Source organism: Vicugna pacos, chromosome 14, assembly GCF_048564905.1.
Source record: "Vicugna pacos chromosome 14, VicPac4, whole genome shotgun sequence".
In the NCBI taxonomy this organism is placed as follows: Eukaryota; Metazoa; Chordata; class Mammalia; order Artiodactyla; family Camelidae; genus Vicugna; species Vicugna pacos.
In genome coordinates this window covers 21425634-21452912 of record NC_133000.1, presented here as the reverse complement: position 1 = coordinate 21452912, position 27279 = coordinate 21425634, and the positions used below count along the sequence as shown (strand labels likewise).

Here is a 27279-nt window from a genome sequence, read left to right as displayed (position 1 = left end):
CCTACAGATTCTTCTGCACAAGTCTCTGTTAATCTTCCGCTCCTTCCCAGCCCCACTGTCATCATATTTGTCACCAAGTGCTCCTTCTCGTCAGCAACCCCTCCTAACCGAACACTTCCTTCTGCCGCAGCCCCACCCAGCCATCCAACCTCTGCTCAGGAGACCTCAGCCCTCCCCTGCGCCCCAGCCCTTACTCCTCAGCGGGGGACTCTGCACAAATCTAGAACCCAATATCAATTAATAAAGTCTGAATCCAAATGAGATACCATGCTGTCCGAGTGCTGGCTGATGACATTTCCAAAAGTAAAACAAAAACAAAAACAAAAACAAAACACAACTCTCTTTTATTCTGCTTTGCAAATATATATATATATATATAGTTTAATATATATATTAAACTATTCCTTTGGACATATCAGTGGCTTTGATGTATGTGTGTCAGTCAGCCAGAACGTACTCTTATTCTGGTCTCCCCAACTCCTCCTCTCCAGCCCCTCTGCTTAGCTTTCAGTTTTCCTGCAGCTCTACCTTTCTCCCAAGGCTTCTACTGTAACAGATGACAAGGGCCCATCTCTAAGACTCTTCCCATGCTCTCGTCCCGGGGCCATCCAGCAGTGCTGGACCGGTGTAAACCCTGGCAAATTTTGGCCAGTGTCCCCGTGTCCACCTGCACAAGCCTGCTCTCCTGTGTCTTGTTCTACCAGCCCCTAAAACACACATACAAGGACATTGCAGGAAATGAGCCTCCAGCCGGGCGTTGCAGCAGAGCCCTCTGACATCGTAAGAGATCCCTGGATGGTGGAAAGAGTCTGGCAATTTAGCATTTCTCAGGGTCGTAGGAGTCAGCATTCCTGTTCTACCCACCCTCTCCCACCCCCATCCCCACCATGACACACTCAGGTTTACCAGGATATTTGGGGGGGGGGACCAGTAGGCAGGAGAGAGCGAGAAGAGGGGGCATTCGGAATGCAGGGAGAGCTCACTGCGGCTCCAGGCAAGGAGAGGGAAGCGAGGAGAGAGGTGAGGCGCTGGAAGGGGTGGGGACCGCTGGGCTGGCCCTGGCGGGACGGGGCACGGTGTGAGTGTGCGCGCGCGTGTGCACCGCGTTGAAATGCCCAGCACGTCGGGGCAGCAGGACAGAGCCCAGGGCGTGCGCGGAGCCTCCCAGTGTCCCGCTCCTGCGGCTGCAGCCATGACAGAGAACTCGGACAAAGTGCCCATCGCCCTGGTGGGGCCCGACGACGTCGAGTTTTGCAGCCCCCCGGTGAGTGCCGCCCGGGAGCCCCAGACACGCGGGGCCTGGGCTTCCCGTGGGGGTCCGGATCCCCTGGGCCGTGTCCACAGTTTGTGCCACCGAACTTGGGAGCTGGGAGCAAATTTGGGCGCCCAAATGTGGTTGTGGGGTGGCGCCCCACTCGTGCGCGTGTGCAAGGGTGCGGCATCACCAGACAAGTGTGAACGAGGGGATGGAAAGGTAGTGCGGAGGGGACGTCGGGTGGCCGGCGGAGGAAAAAGATCCGCGGGGCGATGGTTCTGCACCGCGAAAAGTTTGCTCAGCGCACATCCAAGCCTGAGGCGGGAGAGCTGCGAGAAGGGGCGCCGGGAGTAGGTGGGCTAGCTCTACCTTCCCCCACCCCCACCCCCGATACCCCGGGGCGCTGCGCGCGGACGTGACCGTCCCTCTCCGGCCCGCCCGCAGGCGTACGCTACTGTGTCCGTGAAGCCCTCCAGCCCCGCGCGGCTGCTCAAGGTAGGAGCTGTGGTCCTCATTTCGGGGGCGGTGCTGCTGCTCTTCGGAGCCATCGGGGCCTTCTACTTCTGGAAGGGGAGCGACAATCACGTAAGTCCAGGGGGCGGCGTGCGGGGTGCGGGCCTGAGTCGGGGTGCGCAGGACAGGGAGGGGCGCGGGGCCTGGGGGCGCGCGGGGTGGCGGGGTCCTCGTGGTCACTCGCGTGTTCCTCCCTAGGTGGCGCCAGAGAGGCCCTCTCGCCCCAGTTAATTGCTTTCCCCTGGAGCCTCCCTGGGCACCTTCTCCCTTCTTCCAATCCAACTCCACGACGCCGCTTTCCACTCACAGGCAACTTTGTCAGAGCTTCGAGGGAGGATGTTAAAACAGAGTAGCGGGGAAATGCAGTGGACGGTTCCAGGAAGGCCCTTTTTGGCCCACTTCAGCCTGGTATCTCCACTAATCAGTTGTGTGTCCCTGGGTAAAGCGCGTCCCCTCTGGCCTCGCTTGACTTATCCCTAGGGAAGAAATGAAACTGCTGAGAAAGGCTGTGAATTTAAGAACCTGGGACCAAGATAGTGGAGGAATATTCAAATCTCGTAGTTGGGGGACGAATTTGATCTCTCGGGACTTTTTTCTCTCTCTCTTCCTCTCTCTTTCCTCACCCTTTAATGCACCCTTCTCTCTTGCTTTAAGGAGAGAAGAAGGTCTAATTAGTCTAACTTACTTAAAGATGGCAGATCTCTTTAAAAATCAGTTCTGGCCCGGTCACATGTGATTTAATGGTATATTTTTCACTAATGCTGTCCCATTTTCTTTGTATGCAGCTGTTTAGTTTAAAGCTAGGTTGGCTCTCAAGGAGTATAAAAAGTGCTGCAAACCTGACTGGGCAGAATTCCAGGGTGTTCACTAAATACTTTGAATTTTGTTCACCTCGGCAAAGGGGGCATTTTATCTTGATGCCCGTTGCCAGGCCTGGTATAAGCTTATTTCAACTAATGGCAAAGAATTCCATCTCTAGGGTGCACACAAAGGGCTGTTTCTTAATCACTACCCTGGGAAGATCTATGACTGCTGCCCCCGTCCCCCGCTCCCCACCTCCCCCAGGAAATTCAAAGCCTGAGCGAATTCCAGTACTTAGAGAAAATGGTGCTGAAAGCAATTCAGCCATTTTACACATCACATCTTCTGCAGTCACTGCATAATTTGTATTTTTAACTCAAATGCCTGATGTAGATAAGCGTGCCATTTAGCTCTGAGTCTGTTTCAGAGACTATATCAAATTTACAAAGATCAGAATTTTGTGTATATTTGAAAAGTGCCTTAATGTATTTGTATTTTAAATATAGAAGCTGCCAGATGCTCCTATTTGAATGCAGCATATCTGAACATGAGAAGGATTTCAATATCTCCATCTCCATTAATAGCAGGGTTTAGATTGTCATCCCTCGGGAAATTGTATGGTATTCGAATGTAAATGCTATCTTTTAGAGGACAAAACTTCAATGGTATGGGTCCTTTGGGGATAAAAATAGATTTTCTTTTTTTTTTTTTTTGATGGAGATTTTGGTCATGATATATATTAGAATGAATACGATTTGGCATTTAATTATTCAGGGCCAACACAGCTAACTGACAAGCTTCTAGAACAAGAGATTGAAAGATCATCCTGAATGAGCAGGGCCTCCTTTTCCCATAGCTTTTACTTTACTGCAAGATGGTTAGTTGTCTGGTTCAAGAGAGCAGTATTAAATTCTAAGAGTACAGAGGAATAGTGAATCACATTTTACTGCCAACAATGGAAGTTATCGCTATTTCCTATACAGACAGGAGAATGAAGAAAATCGTGTTTTTTTTTTAACTCCCCAAATATCCCATGCTGATTCATATTACTTGAGTCTGAAAAACAAATCACAAAATACTAAATATAGTAAATTTGGCACCAGCAATGCATAGCACATACACAGTCCTGCTCTCCCTGAATACAAATCTAAATAGTCCAAACAAAACATAATCAAGAAAGGTAAGTCTCTGTCAAACAGAAAGACATCCCCAACCAAATGGACTAACCAGTCTTTGGGGATTACCTCTGCCTCTGCTCCTCTATGTTGGTTTATGGAGGAGAACCAGCAGTAATTTACCTCCTGTTCCTTTCATATGGACAAATCCCCTTAGGACAGGTTTACTCAAAATCAGCTCAGGGACTGTGAGGCACTGGAGTGCTAATAATCAGGGGACAAGTGACTGGGCTCAAATATTGAGGCCATGTTTCATCCACATTATTGTAAATGGAACAAGGCATTGAAATATGGGAAATTCTCACCAACGTGAGGTAACTGACAAGCCTACCCTGTGGGATGAGGGGATGAGATCATTGCTTGGGGCCTTTATTCTCAGCTTGAGTTTTCTAGACGTTGTCCCAAACATGATGTAATTATCTTATGAACCTAGGCTTTATTAGAAACTCATTAGCAAGTATCCTTGGCTGTAAAAGGCACCATATTGAGCAGAATTTTGGCACATAATAAACTTTTTTGTGCTAGGATAGAAATAGCCTTAGGTGCTAACAGCTCCATCAGTTTAGAGCAGATAATGTGATTACTGCTCCACCAACCCAGCCTCCTTCTGAGCTCAGGGCCCAGTACTTTGGAAATAACTTCTGACTTTATACCACCACCACCACCATCACTACCACCACCATCACTACCACCACCACCCAGTCACTTCAGGAGGGCACAAACCTCTCACTGCTGCCCCATGCAGACTGGGTACCATTTATAAGAGACAGACGGAAGCTACATTACAAAGGATGCAATACCCATGCCTAGTTAGGGAGCTTTTGTTGGGAGGAAGGTGGCAGGGGGAGGGGACGGAGCGGAGGGAAGGAGAATGTGGAGCAAAGTGAAATTAAGATCACAAGCCATAATTCTAGTGTTACAGTCTTGTCTCCTTAAGATCTGCGAAGAGGGAGGGGAGCTCAGTGGTAGAGCGCATGCATGCTTAGCATGCATGAAGTCCTGGGTTCAGTCCCCAGTACCAACGTTAAAAAAAAAAACCTGCTAAGAATTTGGAAACAGTTAATTTCTTAAATTTGGGATTATTTTAGTATGTGCAATGCTTTAAAAAGCTTATGTGCAATGCTTTAAAAAAAAAAAGAGAGAGAGAGAGAGAGCGCCTCTTGTCTCATGAGTGAAGGAAGGACACTTGTGCCAGCAGAAACTCACACGGGCGCTGTCCGCTGTGCTCCCGCTGGCAGCCAGAATTAACTCAGGTGAATAGTGGCTGCTCAGAGAGCGCAGGGACAGACGGAACAGAGCACGCTTTCTAAGCCTGACCCGCAGAAAGAGCGGGCGCAGCCAAAAAAAACAGGTTTCCCCAGACTGGCTGATGGTTAGGACCCCCTGAGGTGCAAAGTGAAAGCAGATTGGCGGGGCTCTGCTCCTACTCCCCTAAATCAGGACCCCTAGCACCGGTTCTTGTGATCAGGTGAGCTGGGGAGACAGCACTGCAGGGATCGAAGTTCATCAGGAGGAGGGAGGGCTGGGCGCTGAGAGGTGGCTGCGCTGCACGCTGGGATTTTCTCTTCCGCTGAACGAAGGCTGTTGCCTGAAAGGGTCCTGGCTAGTAACCCCGTTTCTCCATCTCTGCTGCTAAAGTAAAGTAGTGCTCTGTGGGTCTTGTAATAATGAGTTTTCTGCAAGTAATGATCCAGTAAAAGCAGATACTTTCCCCAGTGTTTGTCTGTGCAGCAGTCAGCCATTCTTTATAATGAGGGGGAAAATCACACTGGAATTGAATCTAAGTTCTTTGCAGTTCTGACCTGCTGACCTGACACCAAGTAGCAAGGGTTTTTCATCAGTTCCCATTCCTTCCCTTTTAAAGATTGTATGTCTTATATATCACATTAGAGATATATATCATATATAAGATATCCACATACATATGCCGCTAAGTCAGAGAAAGAAAGGAGAAGAAAAGGGACCCGCTCACTACCCCACAACGCAGAGGAGGTTCCAGCAGAGAAGCAGCGCACTGAACAAGAGCAGTGTGTGAATTATTCTTTAAACTGATGTCCTAACAAGATGTCTAAACCAAGAGAGCCCCTGATCATGAAATTTAGCAGTAAACTTTAAAAAAACTTTTCTCATGGTGGAATTTTAAAAGAGACTTTTACTCAGAAATCCAACACATAAGTCAGGTAAGAAGCAGAGCTGCTCTGGTTAAATGGCAGGTGGGGGGGGGGCCGAGATGGGGAGAGGGGTGTGTAAAGGAGCCTTACTGTCCCCCACTGCTCTGCTCGCCTCACCTCTGGGCCACCTCTGTGAAGCCCCAGAGCTCTAAGGACAAATGAAAACCACCACTAAAGGTCCCACTTCATCATTTTACACTCAAGGCAGCTCCCAAGACCCAGGGGTGAGTGGTGTGGCCACTTGTTTTTCTGACTCCTTGACCAATGCTCTTGTAGGATGCCAAGCCTCCCTCCCTTCTCTGCACACGTCTGATAACAAAATGCCTTAAGATGCCATATGCCTGTCCCATAGGGTCGTTAAAATGAGTACCTCTTATTTTGAGCTGAAACAGATGTGTGCATTGACCGTGCTCTCTATAAATGCCATCGGGCATACCTTGGTCCCGTCTGCAGTCCTGAGTGTACACCACACTCCATGTTGAATCTTGACCAAAAGATTAAAAAAAAAAAAAAGCCTTCAGACTTGCTCAGTGAACAGCACGATTAACTGCCTCCTCAATTTCCATTTATCCATTAGTGGGTCTCAACTCGGGCTGCACCGCAGAATCAACCTTTAGAAAAAAGAAAGATCTACGCCCAGGCACCATCCCCACAGGTTCTGGCTGGATGGGTCCAGTCGGGGAAGCCCAGGTGTAGTAACTGGCGATTCTTCTCAGCCGCCTCTATACACAGCCGGGATTGCGAATCACTGAGCTATTTGAATTAGTTCAGAGACTATCAAAGCTTTTACTTCTAAGATATTTTTAAAGACATCACTGTGTTAAGTGATTGATGTATGAATGAAGTCCTTACAGATAAATGCCTCACTATTAAGGGTGATTCAGTGTATCTCTGATAAATATGAAAGCTCCCTTATATCCTGCAGGTCTAAAGATAAACCCTGAATTGCTCTAAAAGGGAAGCGCCGCTAACTCTTCTGTTCACTTCCAGATTTACAATGTCCATTACACCGTGAGTATCAATGGGAAATTACAAGATGGGTCAATGGAAATAGATGCGGGGAACAACTTGGAGACCTTTACAATGGGAAGCGGAGCTGAAGAAGCAGTTGAAGTTAATGATTTCCAGAACGTAAGTATATTTCATGCATTTAGGGAGTTTAACCAGGCAAGCCTGGGGGACTTCTAATCTGGGCAGAAGGAACACCTCTCACACACATCCGAATGGTAACTGTTCTTTGTGGTCTTTAAGGCGCTCAGAGTGCCCCCGAGCCCCATGCACCGTGCAGCATGTTCTCTCTGAGAAAGGACCACTCATTATCCCTTTACATTTGCAAACTGCAAAAACACCACCTTCGCACTGAACAGAACACGTACTTGGAACACGATCTTGGAACTCTGCAAAGTCTTGGCAGAAAGACTTGCAAGAGCTGTTTCTTCCCAAGCAGCTTTCTTAACACAGTGAATAAAACGCTCAAGCTACCCGAGAGTGTTGCAGGGTCTGAAATCGGCACTTGTCAGAGAGGAGGGAAACTTTGCTGCCCTAATGATCTCATCAACAACGGGTGGGATCTGCTTACACACTTTCCTCAATTCTTCTGATTTCCCATTTAGTCCAGAAAACGAGCATGGAGAAATTCCCCCACTGTATCGTATGCTTTCTAACCACGGTCTATTTACAGATGAAACATTCACGTCTCCTTTGAAAAGGGCAAACATGTTTGTTTTCAAAAATTCAATTTACAGGCAACTGGAGACATTAAGTCATGCATTCGTGCTTCAGTGTACATCTGCAAACCAAAGTGTCACTCCAGGCCTCCTTTCCTGATAGCCAACATAAAATATCTTCTTCTCTTTCGTGTTCTAGGATGAGACAGCAGCATCAGTATTTGTGTTCTCCGGTTAAATCTGTAGATGGAGTAGGTGAGACTTCATAATGAAAAAAGGCTCTTGAAAATCATGTCTCTTCTGATAGTTTATTGGCCTACAAACATCTCATCGACCCGTCTTCCTCTGATTGATGAGAAAAACTAGAGATGCTTTTCACTGGAATGAAAGAACTCCCCTTGTTGATACCCAAACACACTTCATAAGCCCTTCTGAATACCAAACAGATGCTAACCTTAGAGCCGAGCTGATGTTAGACATTATTTGATGATGCCGAGGACTGGCTGTGTTCAGCGTGGGCTCTGCCCTGGGGCCAGACTCGGCAGCCCTGTGTGTGCCCAGCTGCATTCTGCTTAGTCATAGCTTTGCAAATGATTCTGGTCAAGGCACAAGGATAATTTCTCTGGACCTATTAAAGGCTTTTACTGCAAGACCCGGGACAAGGTAAAAAGCATTTTTACTTTGCACTGCTCAATATAAAATGATAAAATATGACTCCCACACGCGCATCATTCAATCCAGAACAAAACTGAATACCTAAAAGTGCCACAGTATCAAGACATGCAAAGGCAGCTTCACGGATAAATTAGGAAAGTTCCGTCTCTCTCAAGATGTGCGTGTATCAGGCATCTCCTTCGAAAATATTTTAATCCCAAACCTATATTTCTGTTTTATAATCCTGTGGTTCTAATAAGGGTATTGATTGTGTTTTGTTCTCAGAGGCCAACGGGGCCGCAAATATTTTATAAACTGATCAATTCTCTTTGATAGCGTCCACATTTCTCTGAGTCAGAACTGGTGAGTAGAACATTTTTGTGATGGATAGAACCTGTTACGGGTTTAAATAAGCCTGGACTCTTGAAAACACATGAATCAGCCATTAGGGTACCTGCACTGCTTTCTCCTGTGTTGTAAACCGTCAGTCAAATTCAGGAAGCGTTTATTGGGGCAGGCTGTGTCCGAGGGAAGGTGCTAAGCTTGGAGGATGCGAAGATGACTGACACCTGCTCCCTCCTTCAGGGACCTTACAGTCCGGTCCAGGAGGCAGGCACCCGCACAGAAGTGCCTTCAGGCCAGGCTGGGAAATGCACTGCCACGGAGCTATGAATAGAGCCATGGAGCCATCGTGGAGGAGGCCGCTGCTGCCGATCAGAGGGTAGAACAGGTTTTACAGAGGTGGTGACAGCTGAATCAAGTGGAGAGTGATTAGGATTTTGACTGGCAGAGAAGCAGGGCCAGGGCTTTCCGGGCCCAGGGAAGACCTGTGCACAGGTGTGGCGGAAGTTCTAAATGGCCCTGAAGGTGGGGAGGGGAAGGGGAGAAGATGGGATGCAGGTAGGGCCAGAGCAGGAAAGGTTCTGAATTGTAAAGGAACGGCCTTCCCTGCCAGCCCCACCAAGACTGTGGTAGAGCTGATAGAAAAAGAAACTCCTGAGATGGAACTAGCACTGAACCAAGAGTCTACACAGTTAAAGGAAGAATGATTCAAGGGGGCAAGGCAGACTTTATTCAGGGGAGGCTTCCGCTGTGGGGTTTTGTATTAGGGGAGAGACACTGGGCTCAACTCTGAAGACACCAAGGGAAAGCGGGGACTTCTAGCCAAGGAGCAGAGTAGGGGTGTTGGTGGATGGAAAATGACTGAGAGGTACAGTAGCTCTTTGCTAAACTGACCCAACAGGATGTTCACAGGCAGGTAAGGTGGATCAGATATGGAGGATGGGCAGACCAAGACTGCCTCTTGCTCAAGCTGGAATAAACGGGCCCAGACAGAGCCCAAAGTTGGAGCCTAGTAAAAGGAAGACTTGGAAAAGCCTGACTAGAGTTAGGTCCAGGAGAGTCTTCATGCCCTGAGAAGTACAGAAACCAGGCCTGTTCATAACGTATGAGTTACATTCTAGAAAGCTGTATCCTCAGTAGCACCAGTGCTGTTGGTTTAAGCCAACCCTCTCAGGCCTAATGACCCATTTCTATAACCAAAATCTTGGCTAGAAATTAAGATGGAATAAACTGGTGGGTAGATGCCGATTTTCACTCTACAATTCTTTTGACTTTGGGTATATTTGAAGCATTTTAATTTAAAAAGTTGGAAGGGAAAAAACAAAAAGAACAGCACAGTGTACCTGGTAGGTAAGTAGTTTATTGATTTCAAGAATCAATATGGTCACCAAACTGTAACAAAGGAAAAATAAAGTGGAAGTACTTTATATAGTAAATTTGGACTTGGGCCTGATGCATGTGAAAATGTCACAAAGTCATATGTTTGCTCTGATAGTTGACTCACTGCCTGTGTCACTGGCTAAAATGCAGACTGACCTAAGTGCGTGTTGATAAATATCAGGTAATTTTCTCAAAGAGAGAACAAAAGTACCATTTCCTCTCCATTTTCACAGTAATTCCATTCCCTGGAAATGTGCTGTACATTAAGACTATGCTGAAACTCCCTTTGTGTTTATATGTGAAGCAGTGTGAGGTTCTAGGCATAGATGCTTCCGATCAGGTTTTCCACCCAGGACCCTTGGGTGGGTTCATTCCTCAGGGCTTCCCCACCGAGAGTGGGGACCCAGCATCCCTGGGCCGGGCCCAACAGAGGCCTGGAGAGCCCCCAATCTTTGTGATAATAAAAAAAACTCCCTCAAAGGTTCCTAAAGCGCCTCCCCTAGGGGAAGGACCCTTTGCCCTCCTTGGGAAGTTCTGGCTTAAGTCACAGAAATATATGAGATCCCCTAGAAGAAAAAAGAAATGTGCGGCTCAAATGAAATTATCTGACTCAATAATAGAATGTTAATCATTGGACTCCTCACCCATTACCTTTGTGAGCAAATTTCTTCATTATCACCAGCTGCTAAGCCTTCTTTGTTTGCAAAAACAGGAAGTTTGCTTAGCTTTCTTGAGCTTTTTCCTTCCCTTTGTTTAATCTCGTAATGTATCTGGCTGCTTGATAAGGGTTTGTAGCTAGACTTCGTGGTTAATACGTGTGAATTCCTTCCCGCAGGACCCATCCCTACCGGGTTTCAGTTCTCTTTGCATCAGAACTAACTCAGTACTAGACTCCCGTTCAGGGCTGTGAATCCTTCAATAACATCAACTCTCTCTCTGGGGGTATGGTAATGGCTGTATGGTGTTTCCTCCTGGCAGCTCACCTTCAGAGGATGTGAGGGCTTGAAGTTGAGAGCATATCACATGGAGGGGCAGTCATCCTCCCCTGCCTTTTGTTTTTCAAACCATGTGCCCTAGATTTACAAGTAAAAGAAGAATGGCAGACCTTTGGCAGATAACATGGTAGACAGCAGTGGTTCTCAAAGTGTGCTCCCTAGGCCACCAGCAGTAGCGTCACCTGTGGACTTGTTAGAGATGCACAGGATAGTCTCCACTCCAGACCTACTGAACCAGCAACTCTGTGGGGAGGGGCCCAGCACTGTTTTATTTAACAGTCCTCCAGGTGATTGTGATGCAAGGGAAAGTGTGTGAGCCACTGGTACCGAAGAAACTTGGGTCCAGAGGCTGTGTCTTAATCCCTTGGGGCTGCTGTAACAAATTACCATGGACTGGGTGACTGAGAAACCACAGAAATTTGTTTCTCATGGTTATGGAGGCTGGAAGATCCAAGACTAAGGTGCCAGCAAGTTGGGTGTCTAGTGAGGGCACTGCTTTCTGGCTCACAGACAGCTGCCTTCTCACTGTGTCCCCATGTGGCAGAAGAAGGAGGGAGTCTCTGGGGTCTCTTTTATAAGGGCACGAATCCTGCTGATGGGGGCTGCATCCTCCTGACCTCATCACTTCCCAAAGGCCCACCTCCAGGTACCATCACATGGGGGTTAGGTTTCAACCTATGAATCTTGGGGTGACACAAACATTTGGTCTATAGCAGGCTGTTTCAGCCATTTAAAACCTTTGTTAACCCTGAAGAAGTTTCTTTCTTGCTAAACTGGTGGCCTTCAACCCTGGCTTTAAACACATGAGGAGCTTTTAAGCATACCAGTGCCTTGGCACTGCCCCAGGCCAGTGAAATGGGAATCTCTGAGGAGAGGCCCAGGCAGCTGTGTTTTTAAAAATCTCTCCAGGTGAATGCGGTGCAGAGTCGAGACCCTCTGCAGTAAGCCTGGCGTTCTTCCTCTGTAAAGCAGGATCACACCCCAGCCTGTCTCCCAGCCTGTCTCCAGGTGAGAGGTGATGCTGGGAGAGAGAATTAAATGTGTTACATGCGTATGTGGCCAATCACACTGCACGGCAAGTAACGAGGAGCTTTAAGAAGGATCCTTTCCTTCTCTGATCTCCCGTCAGTCACCCACCCGCTTTCATAGGGCTCCTGGGCTCTGAGAGTATGTATGGTGTAACTTTCCATGAATGTCCTCAAGCGTGACTTATATTTAACTTCGTTCTTCATTTAGGAGGGTTGAATCCTCAGCCAGGGCCCCTAGATTTTTTTTGTAATTTAATTTTATTGGGGGGGGGGAGATAATTAGGTTTCTTTTCTTTAATGGAGGTACTAGGGATTGAACCCAGGACCTTATGCTTGCTAAGCATGCTCTCTACCACTGAGCTATACCCTCCTCCTTGAGATTGCTAAATGCTTTTCTTCCTCCCAGTCCTTGGTGTTGATGCTGGAACAAGTTCTATATCTTCCTGACATTTGTCTCAACTCAACAGACGATTGGTGAGTAGAGATGTTCAGATCTGTGCTGGTGTCTACATCATTATGGTATAAAATCTGTAGACCTTTAATAATTTTTTTGGCTACTCACTAGTCACGAAATTAACCAGCAGAGTGAAAGTAAACACGCCTGGGTCAGAATGTACTGTTAATGTCTGATGCGCTCGGCGGGCAGAATCAGTGCCGAGCTGTCAGCCAAAACTGGAGCCTGGTGGCTGAGACATCCCTTGAGGCTGGTCCCTAGGCAGATGAGGAGACACTGTTTATATCTCACAGGGGACAAAAACAAAACATCCAAGTCCCTGGATAAGCTCTAGGAGCAAAATTCAGCTCCCAGGGTTGTTGAAAGCTACAGTTTACTCTGGGCTTAGCAACTTAAGAAAAATATGAACTCAGGCAATTAATTAATTAGACCTGCATCTTTTGAGAACCTCTGTGAGATTGCCAAAGAAAAACAAAAAACAAAAGAGAAAAAATTCAGACCAATCTCAAGCTTATAATTGAGTAGAGAGGTGACATTCACAAGGAGCTACCATTCCGGCACTGAGAACTAAGTACCAAGTGAGGGGTGAAGTCAGGAGAGCTTTCAGGAAGTCAGAGAAAGGGGAGCCCACTTAGCCTGGGGTGGTCAGAGAAAGCTGCGTAGAAAAGATAGCATTTCATCTGAGCTTGTAGGATAGATGGAGCAGGTAACATAATTTGTCTCAGCTCAGTGCCAGCCCCTGGCAGAGACCTCCCCAGTCACACTGTCTAAATACCATCCCCTGTCATTCCTATCTCATACTCTGCTTTATTTTTCTCCATAGCACTCAACACCACCTGACTTTATCTCTGTTTTTTATTTTTGGTAAATAACGCTAAAAGGTAAGCAACGTGAGGGCAGAAACCCCGTCCGTTTTGTTCATCCCTGTGCTCAGTACCTGGAACAGTGCCTAACTCCCAGTAGATACTCAATACACCAACTCAGTGAATGGATGGATAGATGAATGGATAAACTTTTATTTCCTAGGGCATCACAGGAATCCGTTTTGCTGGAGGGGAGAAGTGCTACATCAAAGCGCAGGTGAAGGCTCGTGTTCCTGAGGTGGGCACCGTGGCCAAGCAGAGCATCTCCTCTGAGCTGGTGGGTACCGGCCTGCTCCCAACAGCAGGCATTGGGCAGACGTTGTGTGACGTCTCTGGCTCCTGGATAGGTTCATGACCAGAACCTAAGCTCTCTTTCTCCTTTGACAAAGGAACTCAACTATTTTGGTCCTGCTCGTTGGTTCCAGGTGATCATGCATACATGATGTAATTAGAGGTTTTGGAAAACCATGTCTTAAAGTGCATAGTGGGGCTTGGTTTTCACATGGCCCTTATTTGCCTGATGTTAGGGAACTCTTTGATCAATAATTAAGACAACCTAAAGAACTTCACATGTTAGAATCTTCATTAAAGGGGCTAGCCTCAGGACCATTCAGACTGGGAATTCCTCCTGAAAATTCCCAACGGCTGATCCCTCAGCCTCTGCAGCAACAGGCTTTCCTGTGTGTCCCACAACTTCGTGGGAGGGACTTCTAACTGTTTTGCCCTACATTGGGGTGAGGTGGCTCTGCCTACAATTTCTTCCTCTTGGTTCAAGTTCAGCCCAAAGAGGCTATTCAACATATACTGAATTCTTTTTCTGTGTGTCAGACTTGTGAGATTCCTTAAACATAACTCATTCATTTTTTAAATTGAAGTATAGTCAGTTTACAACATGTCAGTTTATGGTGTACAGCATGTTTCAGTCATACACATACATACATATATTCATTTTCATATTCTTTTCCATTATAAGTTACTATAAGATACTGAATATAGTTCCCTGTGCTATATAGAAGAAACTTGTTTATTGTTTATATATATATATATACATATGTGTATATATATATGTAGTTAATATTTGCAAATCTCAAACTCTCAATTTATCCCTTCCCATCCCCTTTCTGGCTGGTAACATAAGTTTATTTATTATGTCTGTGGGTCTGTTTGTTTTGTAGATAAGTTCATTAGTGTCTTCTTTTTTTCCTTTTTTAGAATCCATATTTGATATCAAATGGTATTTTTCTTTCTCTTTCTGGCTTAATTTACTTACAATAATAATCACTAGGTTCATCCATGTTGCTGCAAATGGCACTGTGTTATTATTTTTTATGGCTGAGTAGTATTCCATTGTATAAATATACCACAGCTTCTTTATCCAGTCATCTGTCAATGGACATTTAGGTTGCTTCCATGTCTTGGCTATTGTACATAGTGCTGCTATGAACATTGGGGTCCATGGATCTTTTCCTATGAAATCTCTGCCTCTGCCCTTGGTCCCAGCACATACGAGATACTGTGTGTACTTCCCAAGAAAGGGAAGTCTGCTCCTGCAATTAAGCCTCACTGGCCTTCAAAACCAGATGTCCTGTGGTCTCCTCCTCCCAATGCCACAACCGGGGGCTGGGGAGACTGATGTGGGGCTCAGAACTCTCATTCCTATGGGAGGGGCTCTACAATTCAATTATTTTCCAGCTTACGGGTCGCCCAACTAGGAATATGGGGCCCAATTACATCATGACCACGCCCCTCCTACTGTTCTGCTGTGGTTTTCTCTTCATGTTTTCATTTGAAGATGATCTTTCTTGGTAGGTTCCAGTCTTTTTTTTTTTTTTCCAGCGTTTGTTTAGCAGTCAGTTGTGCTTTTGTTGTAGTCGTGAGAGGAGGTGAACTCGTGGTCCTGCTACTCTGCCATTATTGACCAGAAATCCCTTTAAAAAAATTTTTTTTTAACAATGTTTTTCCCCCTGATTTGTAACAACAGTTTGGCATTGTAGAAAATTTGGGAATAGGGAAGGAAATCACCCACAATTGCATAATCCATGGAAAGCTAATTTTATTGTTTTGGTAAACTGTCTTCATGTTCAAGTGTGTGTGATTTTTTTTCATAATGGAACTTATACTGCTGCACATTCTTATTATTTTCATTTACCATTAGGTCTCCCAAAATGTAGATTATAATGGATGTGTTGTATGTTGCCATATGATTATGATTTTAAATTTATATGAATGAAAATTTTTAATTATAATCACCATGTGATTATAATTTTACAAGTCTTTTGTTCTTGAATGCAGGTATGTTCCATCAAAATAATTTTTTCTTGAATACAGAAGTAATTCACTGGGATGAATAGTTTTGTGTTTAAATCTTGGTCTGCCTCTGATTCTTTTCTTAGGCCATGGAGGTGAATTATTTTTCCTGTGTTTTAGTTGTTTATAGGAAGTTTGGTGGACAAAACCAAATTCAGACCATATGTGTGAATTAGGAATGTGTTTGGTTGTCAGTAGCAGAAAATTCCACTGAGAGTGACTAAAACAAATAAGGATTTGTTCTCCTCCCTGACACGGAATATGGGAGTAGGCAGCCACAGGTATTGGGTCAGTGGCCAGCATCTTTCATTTTTTTGGCCTCTCCTTCCAGCTCTAAACATCAACCATGCATTCAGGTAAGGAAGGCAGGAAGACGCTGAGCAGTGTCAGCTGTGGTTTACCTTTAGTGGGGAAAAGCAGAGGCTTCTCAGCCCCTCAGCACACCTCAGCGTGGACGGTGTTGTCTAGAACTGGTCACAGGGGCGCCCCCTAGCGGCCGGGGAGTCTGCGAAAGCTGGTGTCTCTTGGGGCTGGCACACTGCTGTCACAAACAAAAGCAGGATTGTGTTGCAAGGAAAGGAGGGGATGAAAGGGATGGGGTGGGCAGCCAAAAGTGTGTTCCTCATACTTTTTATTTAACACTCGTAGCTTGTAGGACACACGTATATGTATTCTGCCTCTCGCCCCACTCTGTCCCCGCACACTTCAGATTATGATGGGATAGATTTATGCACCACTAGGTTTCATACATTTTTCATCAGTTTTGTATAACTTTGAAAAGCTACTATACCCAGAGAGCATTCACTTCCTGGATGGAGCCATTTAATGTAAGGTAAATAACTGGGTTACGTCAACGTGAGCTGCCTCCAGTAACTTTAAGTTGTTTTAATGCAGCCAGAAGCCTGAGGGAGAAGGCATAAATGAAATGCTGCTTTTACCTAAAAATAAGGAGAAAACATTTTAATTTCTCCAGCCGATTGCAAACTAATAAATACATGAAAGGAACAAGCCGGCAAAATAAATTTGTCTCCTGGGTTATCAGACCATTCTCAGCATCTCGCCATAGAAGAGAATTCACGGTTTACCTTTGAAATCTCAGTGGCGTGCTTGATGCGAAGAACATCTGAAATGTGTTTTGTTATAGCTGGGAAATGTAGAAATGGTTTATGTTAAATAATGCTTTGAACTGAAGACATTAAAGAACCAATTGCTTTTTCCATTGTTGTTCAGAAGTGGCAGAACAAGCGCCCAGAGGACTTTTCCCTGCAGATGAAGGGTTCCTTGTCTAGCCTTTATCGGATTCCAGAGTCCATTCAATTGCTTTTCCTCAAAACCATCTTTGATCAAAGACATCAGATTAACCTAAATCTCAGAGTTGATATCAAGTAATTTTCACTTCCACTCAGGACACTCATATCCACACATCTGAGTTTTCCAAAGGTGGGGTGACGGGAGGGGTGTGGAATACTGTGAAGGGAGCTGCAAAGAAAAGAGATTAGAAGCTTAGAGTGTGTGTGTATGTGTGTGTGTGTGTGTGTGCTCGCACGCATGTGTGTGCATGCATGTGTGCGTACACATCCAGAATTCTCAGTAAGTCTTTCCCTCTAGTATCTGTTATTATCTTAAAAAAAGACAGCTGTATTGTAGTATAATTTCTGTACAGTAAACTACACATATTTCAGAGGTACAATTTGATGAATTTTGATGGATGAATATCATTAAGTTTTCATAGGGCAAAATAATGTTTTACCAACACATGAGTCTCAATATGCAGCCTGTTCCACTGTCCTCTTCGCTCACTGTGTTTCATTTTCACTTACTTACAGGAAGGCAAGATCATGCCAGTCAAATACGAAGAAAATTCTCTTATCTGGGTGGCTGTAGACCAGCCTGTGAAGGACAACAGCTTCTTGAGTTCTAAAGTCTTAGAACTCTGCGGTCACCTTCCTATTTTCTGGCTTAAACCAACCTATCCAAAAGGTAACATTTTCAATTCTCTTAGCACTGCTTGGAATTCTCCCTGGGGTTCCCGGGAGCCCCTGTGCAGGTCTGAGTACGTGACAAGGAGGAGAAATCCGGGTGCATGTCGCAGTGTCTCAGGAATTGGCCTGAGAGAGCAAAGAGAAGGAAGAATGTCACAGGGCAGGGCCTGAGCATCGGGGTGACAGGAAGCAGGTGGGGAGGCAGCTCACCTGGGCATCACCTGCGGGTTTTATTTATGACACGCCCACTTCTTTCCGCTCTGCCCCAATCTCAGTTGTTTGCACTTGGCAATTTTACAATTTTTTTTCATCCTAAGACAGAGAATCAAGGGACCAAGAAGCTGTCATACTGCCAAATCTTGATTCTGTTCAAACCTCGAATTATGTGACAGCCAGAGGCAGCTGTGGGCATAGACTGGGATTCCTCAAGGTCAAGGCTCAGTATCAGCTTGCATGTCTGGGGAAAGTCAATGAAAGACCTCTGGGGGTCAGAGCTAGGTCGGAGCCCACCTGTGAGCTGCTTCCAGGTGGGGAAGGGCAGGGGCCCTCTGCATGCCAGGCTCTTTCCCTGGATTTCGGATTCCGGCTGTCCCCAGGGCTACCCTCTTGATTTCCACCACAGTCACCCCACTGGCCTCCCAGAGGCCTACTTCGTTTCTCTGGCTCAAGCGCTAGTGGGTGGTAGGGAGGCCTCTCTCCTGGCACAGCTGAGACAGGCTATGGTTTCTGAAAGATTCTGTTGAACACCGAGCGAGAGCAGCAGGGAAATAAAGAAAATCCAGGGATTAACACCGCCAGACTCAGGAGCGGGGAACGGGCAGGTATTGTTTAAGGGCTGCAGAGTTTCAGTTTTGCAAGATGAAAAGCTGGAGACAGATGATGGTGATGGTTGCACAGTAATGTGAATGTACTTAATGCCGCTTAACTGTATGCTTAAAAAATGATTAAAATGGTAAGTTGCAGATATGTTTTCACCACAATTTGAAGAGGAAAAACAAAAACAAAAACACCAGGCTTAGAAAGTCCAGGCTTCTGATTCAACTGTGGCTAACTTATTCCTACAGTTCATAAGTTTTATTCAGCTCCAAAGCTTGAATAAGATGGATAAGGAGGGTATTTTTCAGCCCAGGGCCAAGTAAATATGATGCAGTTGATAAGCCTCTGGCAGTGGCTGCCTGGAAGAGTGGGTTGAGAGAATTCTGAGGTCACATGCAGGCTCAGTAAGAAAGAATCCTCTGTGCGGTGACTGTCATGACTCCAGGGGGTTAGAGCTGGGGCTGCCAAATGGACCATCACTTTTGCCATCCGGGGACTTGCCCGGTGGTTGGTCACAACTCAGTTCTCTGGCCATTTACCAAGTTCTGGCTTTCAGTTCTCCCCTCGCCCCCACATGGAATGGACCTGGCTTTCCACCACCAGGGACATCTTCTCCAATGCCTTGTCACCTTTCCCAGTCAAGGATAAAAGCCTCCAGGTGGATGGATCTAGCTGAGTGGGAAAGCGTGTGCTTAGCATGCATGAGGTCTTGGGTTCCATCCCCAATACTTCCATTAAAAAATTAAATAAAAATAAAAGCAGTTAATTTTTTTCTTAAAGGGTCAAAATCTTCCACTCTGTTAACAGGCAGAGCTCTCCCTAATCACTTTCTGTTTGAGGACAAGCCTCTTACCCAGAGTTTGTGTGTTCATACATTCATTCAGCAAACATTTATTGACACATTATTACCTGTCATTGACTTGTTCTAGGTGCCTGGAAGGCACTGATGAACAGAAGAGATGAGAATCCATGCCCCCAGGGAGCTTTACAGTGGAGCTGGAGAGATAGTACATATACACTCAACTAAAATAAGAAATTGTGTGGTGTGATCCAGGGTGCTATGGAAGAAGAGCAGAGCAGGGCAAGGGGCTTGGGGTGGGTTTGGGAAGACAGGGCTATTGGCCGTGCTAGGATGACTGAAAAAGTGAGTCCCTTCACCCTCTGGGAAAGAGCTTGTCTCCTACGTCTAAAATGTGGCTTGGTCCCTCACAGCCCAACAGCGTGACCACATCATAAGTATTCAGTGATGCATCATTAAGTATTAATTAGGGCATCTGAAGTATTCAGTCATCACACCATCCATCCACGAGTTACACATATTACATACAACATCAGAAAGGGGAAACCAGCTAAATGTCCCCAGATTAGAAAAGGCTTAAATAAATGTTGGCATAGTCATAGGATAGAATATCATAGACATTAAAAGTGAGGAACTTCTTTCCAATCTCTCATAAATGCAGTCACATTTTACAATAAAGTCAGCAAAATAAAACCTCTCTGAGGATGCCTGGCTCCCTGCCACCTAATTCTAATAAAAGCCTCCCAGCTCCAGGGTCCAGCAGCCCTTGGATTTTACAGTGGCAGGTGATCAGTGTCGCACAGCTGTATATTAGAGATGCTGGGAATGACAAGGTCAGAGGAAAGGGGGGCAGGGCGGGGGCAGCGGGAGCTCGTGTCTGCTGAGCTCAGGCTGCGTGCCAGGCACCACACTGTATTAGAGCTTTACATTTTGTCCTCGTTTAATCTTCACCAACAACCATCCAGGGAACTAGTAATATTCCCCTTTTATAGATGAGGAAACCAAGGTTCGCAGAGATTGAATCACTCTCCCAGGGTCATTGTTAGTGAAAAGGAGTGGAGTTGAGATTTGAATCCAGGGCTCCCTGATGCCTTTCCAGCCCCGCCTCAGAAACCAAGAAGCTCTCTGGGGAAGCAACCCATGGCTGGAAGGCACATCTCTGTTCTCACAGACGATATAGCATCGTCATCACCTAATTTGAGAGCCTGTTATATGCCAAACACTATCCTAAAACCCTAAGACTCAAATTCTTACTAACTCTGTCTCTACCCTGTGAATTAGAAACTATTAGCCCCATTTTACAGAAGAAGAAACTGAGACTCAGAGAGATGCTAAAGCCCACATGTGTGGTACTCTCTCCGCTCTTGTCACTGGGCAGCCCTAGGTCTCGCTGCAGGACCCATGAGGCAGCATGGTGACCTCGGGCACTGGGTGGGAAGCCAGGGATTCACATTCAGCCCTCATTTCGACCCCCATTCTGGGATCTTGGCCGAGTCCCTTGGTCTTCCTGAGCCTTGTGGCCCTTATGTACAAAAGTATCTGCTTATTCTATTGCATAGAAGTTTTAAAAGAATCAATCAAGATAATAATAAATCCTTTGAAAGCTGCAGGCTTTATATATGTAGAGTAAATCCATTAGGAATGCATAGGGCTCCAAGGAGCAGAATAGCTGATCAGCTGTGGTTTCCGCAACTACAGGTTGACTTTTTTCGTATAGAGAGAAATCTGGAGGTAGGTTTCCGGCACCATCAACTACTCGATGACATCATCAAGTCTCTTTCTAGCTTACCATTTGCTACCCGCGGCACGCTGGCTTGTCAACCTTGTGCCTTTCACTCCTGGTCACGTAAGCCAGAGATCACATCTACATTTCAGAAGGACAGAGCAGGCAGAGGAAGGTGTATCTGTCCCCTTTTACCAAGAAAGCAAAAGCTTTCCCAGAAACCTCACTGGCAAATCCTGTTTATGTCTCATCTGGCCACTCCTAATTGCAAGGGAGGCTAGGGAAATATGTGCTATTCTCCTTTCTCAGCCCCTAAGTAAAGGCAGGCAAAGGAAAAGGGAATTGAGAATGGACTTTGTCTGCCTCAAATCTTACAATGTCTGCCTCAGTTAGTGTTATAAACCAAATTCTTCTTATCTGTATGTTTAACTACTAACCCAAGACTCTGAAACGTGCTTTAATTTTACAAAACCTGTCAGTACGAATTTAAATAGGATCTAGTCATAGGTGTGTTTTAAAGCCTTTTCTTCTGTTTTTCACCCCGATAAACACAATTTCCTTGACTATTCAAAGAAAGGAGTTAATTTACAGCAATTTTTGGGGGGGTAGGAGGGACAGAAATCCAGAGAGGAAAAAGAGAATTGGAAAGAAAAATTGTTACGACGACCACAAGAAGACTGCGCAGTGGACCACGGGGCAACCCAGGCGCTGGAAGACCGAATAACGAAACCAGACCCGGAGTTCAGGAGGATTCAGGCCCCTTCAATCCGGACAACCCTTACCACGTGGGTACCGCGCTCTCATGACTGGCTCAGATGAGTGCATTAAACTCAGCCCTAAAGTGCTGGCGTTTCTGCTTGAGGTGTCAAACAGGCATGTAGTATTTAACTGAGACTTTTTACTCAATTATTTTAAAAAATACTTCTTAATTTATTGGTTGCAGGGTTTGTAACTGAGGGTCAGGACACTTAAGCATTGCTTCTGTAGTGTAAAATCCTGATTGGCTGTTTTCCCTACTTGAAGTTGTTTTCCGGGCTCTCCTTTATTTTAGAGTCCCAGGCAGATCCACACAGACACATTCCTATCAGGAATTTGATTATGTAAAAATGTTTCCAAGAGTGTGCCCTGCGGGCAAACACACAGAATGAAAGTACTGTCTTTCCCCGTTATATCCACTTTATTCATCCGTCCAACAGACGTTTTTGCTGAGGACCTGCCCTTTCCCAGGCCCTGTGCACACAGACAGACCGGAGGGGCCTCTGCCCTCGGGGTCACTCCGTCCAGTCGGGGACAGACTCATGCGCAGTCGAACACTTTAGATGGAAACCCTGAGAACTGGTGTTTGTAGGGATGACGCTAACATGCTAAAAGCTTCTCAAATCTTCAGCAACAGTTTACCGTTACTCTACTTTGCAGGGAGTGAGAATAGAAAAATAAGTATTTATGTGTAACTAGTGTTTTAGTTGAAAAAAATGACACAGGCATGTATTTTTCAAAAAACAATATAAAAGGGTATACAATGAAAAGTGAGGTTCCCTCCTACACAGACACCCTTCCCTGAGCAGCCTGGTAACAATGGCTGTTTGCCCAGTTTCTTTGCCCAAGTGTACACACACACACACACACAGATTTTTAACAGAAAAGAGCAGACGTAACTTCTATACTTTGCTTTCTTTCCAGTTACATTTTGGAAAATTTTCTGACTCTACATGGATCCACCTCATTCATTTTAATGGTGACACTGTATTCCATTGTGTGGATAAATGTACAGAAATTTAACCAGTTCTGCTTTGGTGGCCATGTAAATTATTTTCGTATCTTTGGCTGTTACAAATACCATTTATAGGCTACGCCTTGTACATGCCTAGGGTATGGGAAGGAGTAAAAGAGGTAATGCAGGTGAAGCTCGGAGCACAGTGCTCGGCACACAGCAGGCATCAGCTTACTCCAGTTGGCTGTCAGTCTGACCTGCACCTCCCTCCTGCACCCTGCGGGGCTTTAGTTCATCCTGACGCCCAGGTCTGCTGGGCTGAAGTAGATGAGAATTTTACGTCTCAGTGGAGGCCACCAAATTGTCTCCAAGGAATTACACCAGCTACATGTCTTCAAGTGGTAATGAAAGGCCTAATTTACTCTCAAACTTCTAAAAAGTCTTGGGTATAAAACTACCTCCTGGCTGTTTTATCTTGCAATCTTTAACTACATGTAACGTTCAGCATCTTTTCACACACAGAGAAGTCATCTGTACCTTTTCTTTCCTAGGTAGCCTATTCAGTCCTATATTGTTTCATGTATTGCACATAGATTTCCTAGTTTATCATTTGAAACTAGTATATTTTAGAAAGATTCAGAGAAAAAAGTATTTTTTTAAGTAACCCAAGGTTTATCAGGAAATTCAGGACACCACAGTACTTCATTCCCAAAAGCTCCAAGAGTGAGAAAGAAAATCTGAATAGGCAGACAGAAAATTTAATACCCTTTATTCCCCAGGTAGCTGGGTATCTGTGTCTGTTTCCAGGGACGAGGGCATCAGCCCCTTTACAGAAGGGCAGATGTGACTTTGCCCTGCTTCCGGACTTGAGTGGTCCATATTCTGGAAAAAATGCCACTTATGCCAGTTTTTTCCTTTGCTACGTGTTGATGTTTAAGCAAGAACACCTCCCTGTGATCTCAGACCTTCACACATCCCTTTAAGGAAATATCTCAGGGCGAGAACCTGAGATTTCTCCCGACTTCTTTATCCTAACAAACTTCTCTTGAACCCTCGAGGAAATGCCTCAGCCAACAGGCTTTTTGACTTTTCCTTCCTGGAGGAGCCAGCTCCAATTAATGAGGCGGTTTTTATTTTTACTGTCCCAGACACAGACACACCTACTTCGAGAGATAAGTGAAAAATGGAAAGTCTGAGGGTTTTTTTTTTTCTCTAATGGTGTAAGAGAGTAAGGCAAATATTTTGACAACAAAATCTGAACACAGGCTGTATCTGGAATTGTAGTTCTGTTGGGTGTGATAATGGCAGTGTGGTGTGGGAACATATCTTATCCTGGAGATATATTCTAATGTTTTTAATGGGTGAAATGTCACCATGCCTTCAAGTTTCTTTAAATTTACTTCAGAATTTAAAATACTTAAGCAAAAAAAAATCAAATTTGACACATTGTCAATTCCAGATGTTCAGTACACAATTTTCTCCACTTTTCAGTATGTTTGAAATTTTTCATAATAGAAGGCACCCCCCACCCCCAAAAAAAGTCGAATACTTTTTTTTATACACCAGAAAAGGTAGTGGGGTTGCTTAAGTTCACTTTGCTCAAGCCTAGCCTGTTTGGTACCACATCTCCCCAGGTTCAGTTCCTCCAGGAAAGAGGCTTAAATTGAATACAGAATTTACATGAATGATAAGGGCTGTTTGCCCATGTGATTCAATGCCATATTAAAGAGGATACAGAATCTATACCCCTAGCAATCCACGAAAAGGCAGAAATTATGTAAATTTGGCAGGGGTAACTGGAACTTTCTTCCAGTTCCGTGATCTCTCCAGCAGTGGAAACGGAGTTCTGCAGGTGACTTTTACTTCAATATAGTTTTGTACTTATGTAACTGTAATTATGACACACAGAAACTAGAAGGTCAAGTTGAAGGTCGTGAGTTTTTACACGTTATTTGGTGCCTTTTCCTGAGTGTTACAGACCCTTATGTTGAAATAAGGGCAGAAGGTAAATGACTTGACAATGTTCTCAGCCAGTGCAAGTGGAATAGCAGGCTGTCATTAGCCTGGACCGATGAGTTCCAAACTATGCTCCCCAGAGCCCTGGAAGCCATTACTACACGAAGGCACCAGGGTGCCTCGGCAGTGGCAAAAATGCTACTTTTGAATCATGCTTCCTTTTTGTTTTCCTATTGAAAACAAGCTGAGTCACTATTGAGTGGTAACCATGGCTCATTAAAGGTATGAAGAAACTTCACATTAGAAAAACAAACAACAAAAAACTCTTCTTGCCAGTGACAGCTTAGGTAGGTGGAAGTTCCTTGATACTCGGAGGATTTCTGAATTATAAGGTTTTAAGACTGAAAACTCCTTAAAGAAAATTATGCTGATTTCTTATAGCAGTGAAACATTTGGGATCCTATTTAAAAATAATGTGTATGCTATAAACCTCTCATTATGAAGGAGACACATGTAATTCTCTTTCATTTCACAGCAGCAGGAAGGGGAAAGCATGACATTCGACCCTAGGCTGGATCATGAAGGAATCTGCTGTATAGAATGTAGGCGGAGCTACACCCACTGCCAGAAGATCTGTGAGCCCCTGGGCGGTTACTATCCGTGGCCTTACAATTATCAAGGTTGCCGTTCCGCCTGCAGAGTTGTCATGCCTTGTAGCTGGTGGGTGGCCCGCATCTTGGGCATGGTGTGAAATCACTTCGTATACCAAGGGCTGTAAAGTAAGAATTAACTCCAGAGACAACCAAAGTTTGAGGCTTCTTGTTGCTGAAGGGACCACAAAGTATTTTTTACTCCATCTGAGGAATGTTATTCGAGACACTTAGAATATTTTTCAACGGCTTTACAGAACTTTATCCAGAACTGCAAATGGATTGAAAGGGTAGTTTAAGTCTAAAATATCATAATTCTTATTACTTGCTATTTTTTTATCTGCTTTTCTTTGCCAGTAAGTCCTGCTTATAAGACTTATTTACCAAGCTATTTTGAAATAACCATGAAAAATTACAATTTGTCAAAGGTCTCGGCTGTACACTTGAGTTCCTTTTAATCAAGTCACTGACTAAAACAATTAAGTTGTTTTCTGTTGTTCTTTGTACAGAATTCCTCAGTTGTTCTGAACCTTTATTGTTCTTTCCCTTTCTTGCAAATGTGCTCCCAGTTTCCAGATTAAAAACACAGACAAAAAAGGAAAACAAGACATATAATGGAATCTACCTGGGAGTAAACATTATAAACCTCAGTGTGGGAGCGCATGGGAAATTCATTACGTATAGGATGTGCCAGCATGTGATTAACAGGTGGCTGCCATGTTAAGAGTCACCCACAACCAAGAAAAAGAGCATTAGGATATATGAAGGAAAATGTAGTCGAAGATGAAATCAGACCTGTGGGGAAGGACTTGCACTGATACGCTGAAAACCAGGTCTTCACACCCTTTCAGTCTGGTCTTGGTAAGTGGTCACTGTCACTGGGCATGAAGCACATCATGATTTCTCCCTTTGTAGTACAAGTCAGGCTGTTGATGTGTGTCCAATTACCACTAGGTTACCTACCTAGTAATAGGGCTGACAGTGCTGCTTGACAGATGCAGCTGAGGAGGAATGGCTTATTTACTTATAATGACATAAAGTGTCTCAGGAACAAGGACTGTCTTTAGAAACTGAAATTTTAGATCAGGAAGATGAGCAGTATTTCATATTTTTGACATTCTAGTTTTGAATCTCATAGTTTAAGAGATTAAGAACTTTCCTCAGGAAAATAAGTTTCCCAAACAATACAAAGATTTGGAGACTAAAGGTCTTGATACCATGATACTCCCAGTCTAAATATATCTTACTACTGTGTATCTAGTGTTGCCAATTTTAAGTCTGTCAAGTCATACAGAATTTTAAAAATCTGGTTATTAGGCAAATACGCTTATGCCTGCATTTAATGGAATATACAACAATCTAGGTCTTTGGAGAAAAAAAGGGATAAAGGAAAGACACATTGAATTATATGTCATAGTCACACTGTTCTCAGGCAGCAGCAACAGTTACAAATGTTACATGTTTAGTCTTTAAAATGGTTGTCACTATAAGTAAGTGTCAATGGTTCTGCACACCATCTCCCCCTCATCGTCCAGGAACCTGTACTTGGTTCTGGAAAGAAATACAAAGCAAAAAAAAAAAAAAATTGAGTCAGTGATCCCACTGCAGAAGAGCTTGTGGTCTCATGAACAGACGGCAAATCAGGATTCAGTACACCAAAGGCCTTGACAAAGGAGCACTGGGCTTCTTGGAGAAAGAGAATGCCTTCAATGGGTCTTCCAAGGATAAGCAGGAGTTGGCCAGCTGGTGACAGAGGAAAGGCATTCCAGGCAGAGGGAACAGTTCACGTAGAGGTGTGAAGTTGTGTGGTACAAGCAGGCAAACAGAGCATTCAGGCTGAAGTAGGCAGTATCAAGATGGAGATGTAGGCAGAAGCTGTATCTTACTTATACTGCTTGTTAACTTTGAATTTATTTGGTGGATAAGGAATAGGAAACCAGTGAAAGGATTCAGGTAAGGATGGGGCAGGTTAATTTTCTATTTTAGATGGATTACCTGGGTGGTTTCCATGTGAGAACTGGGGAGGTGCCAGACTTA

The 27279-nt window shown here is 44.8% G+C and overlaps 1 protein-coding gene across 1 annotated transcript; it reads left to right on the top strand.

The window, feature by feature from the left end:
- The first annotated feature begins 1060 nt into the window (after positions 1-1060).
- Positions 1061-25621, top strand: CNMD (chondromodulin). The gene is made up of 7 exons (XM_031684508.2): positions 1061-1264; positions 1700-1840; positions 6906-7046; positions 13462-13575; positions 17432-17585; positions 21535-21710; positions 25128-25621. The coding sequence occupies exons 1-7, from the start codon at positions 1112-1114 to the stop codon at positions 25341-25343; spliced, it is 1095 nt and encodes a 364-aa protein (XP_031540368.2). The 5' UTR covers positions 1061-1111; the 3' UTR covers positions 25344-25621.
- Positions 25622-27279: the final 1658 nt, after the last annotated feature.

Coding starts and splice junctions, on each gene's coding strand:
- CNMD (XM_031684508.2), top strand. CDS start 1,112: ATGCCCAGCACGTCGGGGCAGCAGGACAGAGCCCAGGGCGTGCGCGGA. Junction 7,047..13,461: donor AAGTTAATGATTTCCAGAAC/GTAAGTATATTT, acceptor TTTATTTCCTAG/GGCATCACAGGAATCCGTTT. Junction 21,711..25,127: donor ATCCGGACAACCCTTACCAC/GTGGGTACCGCG, acceptor TTCATTTCACAG/CAGCAGGAAGGGGAAAGCAT.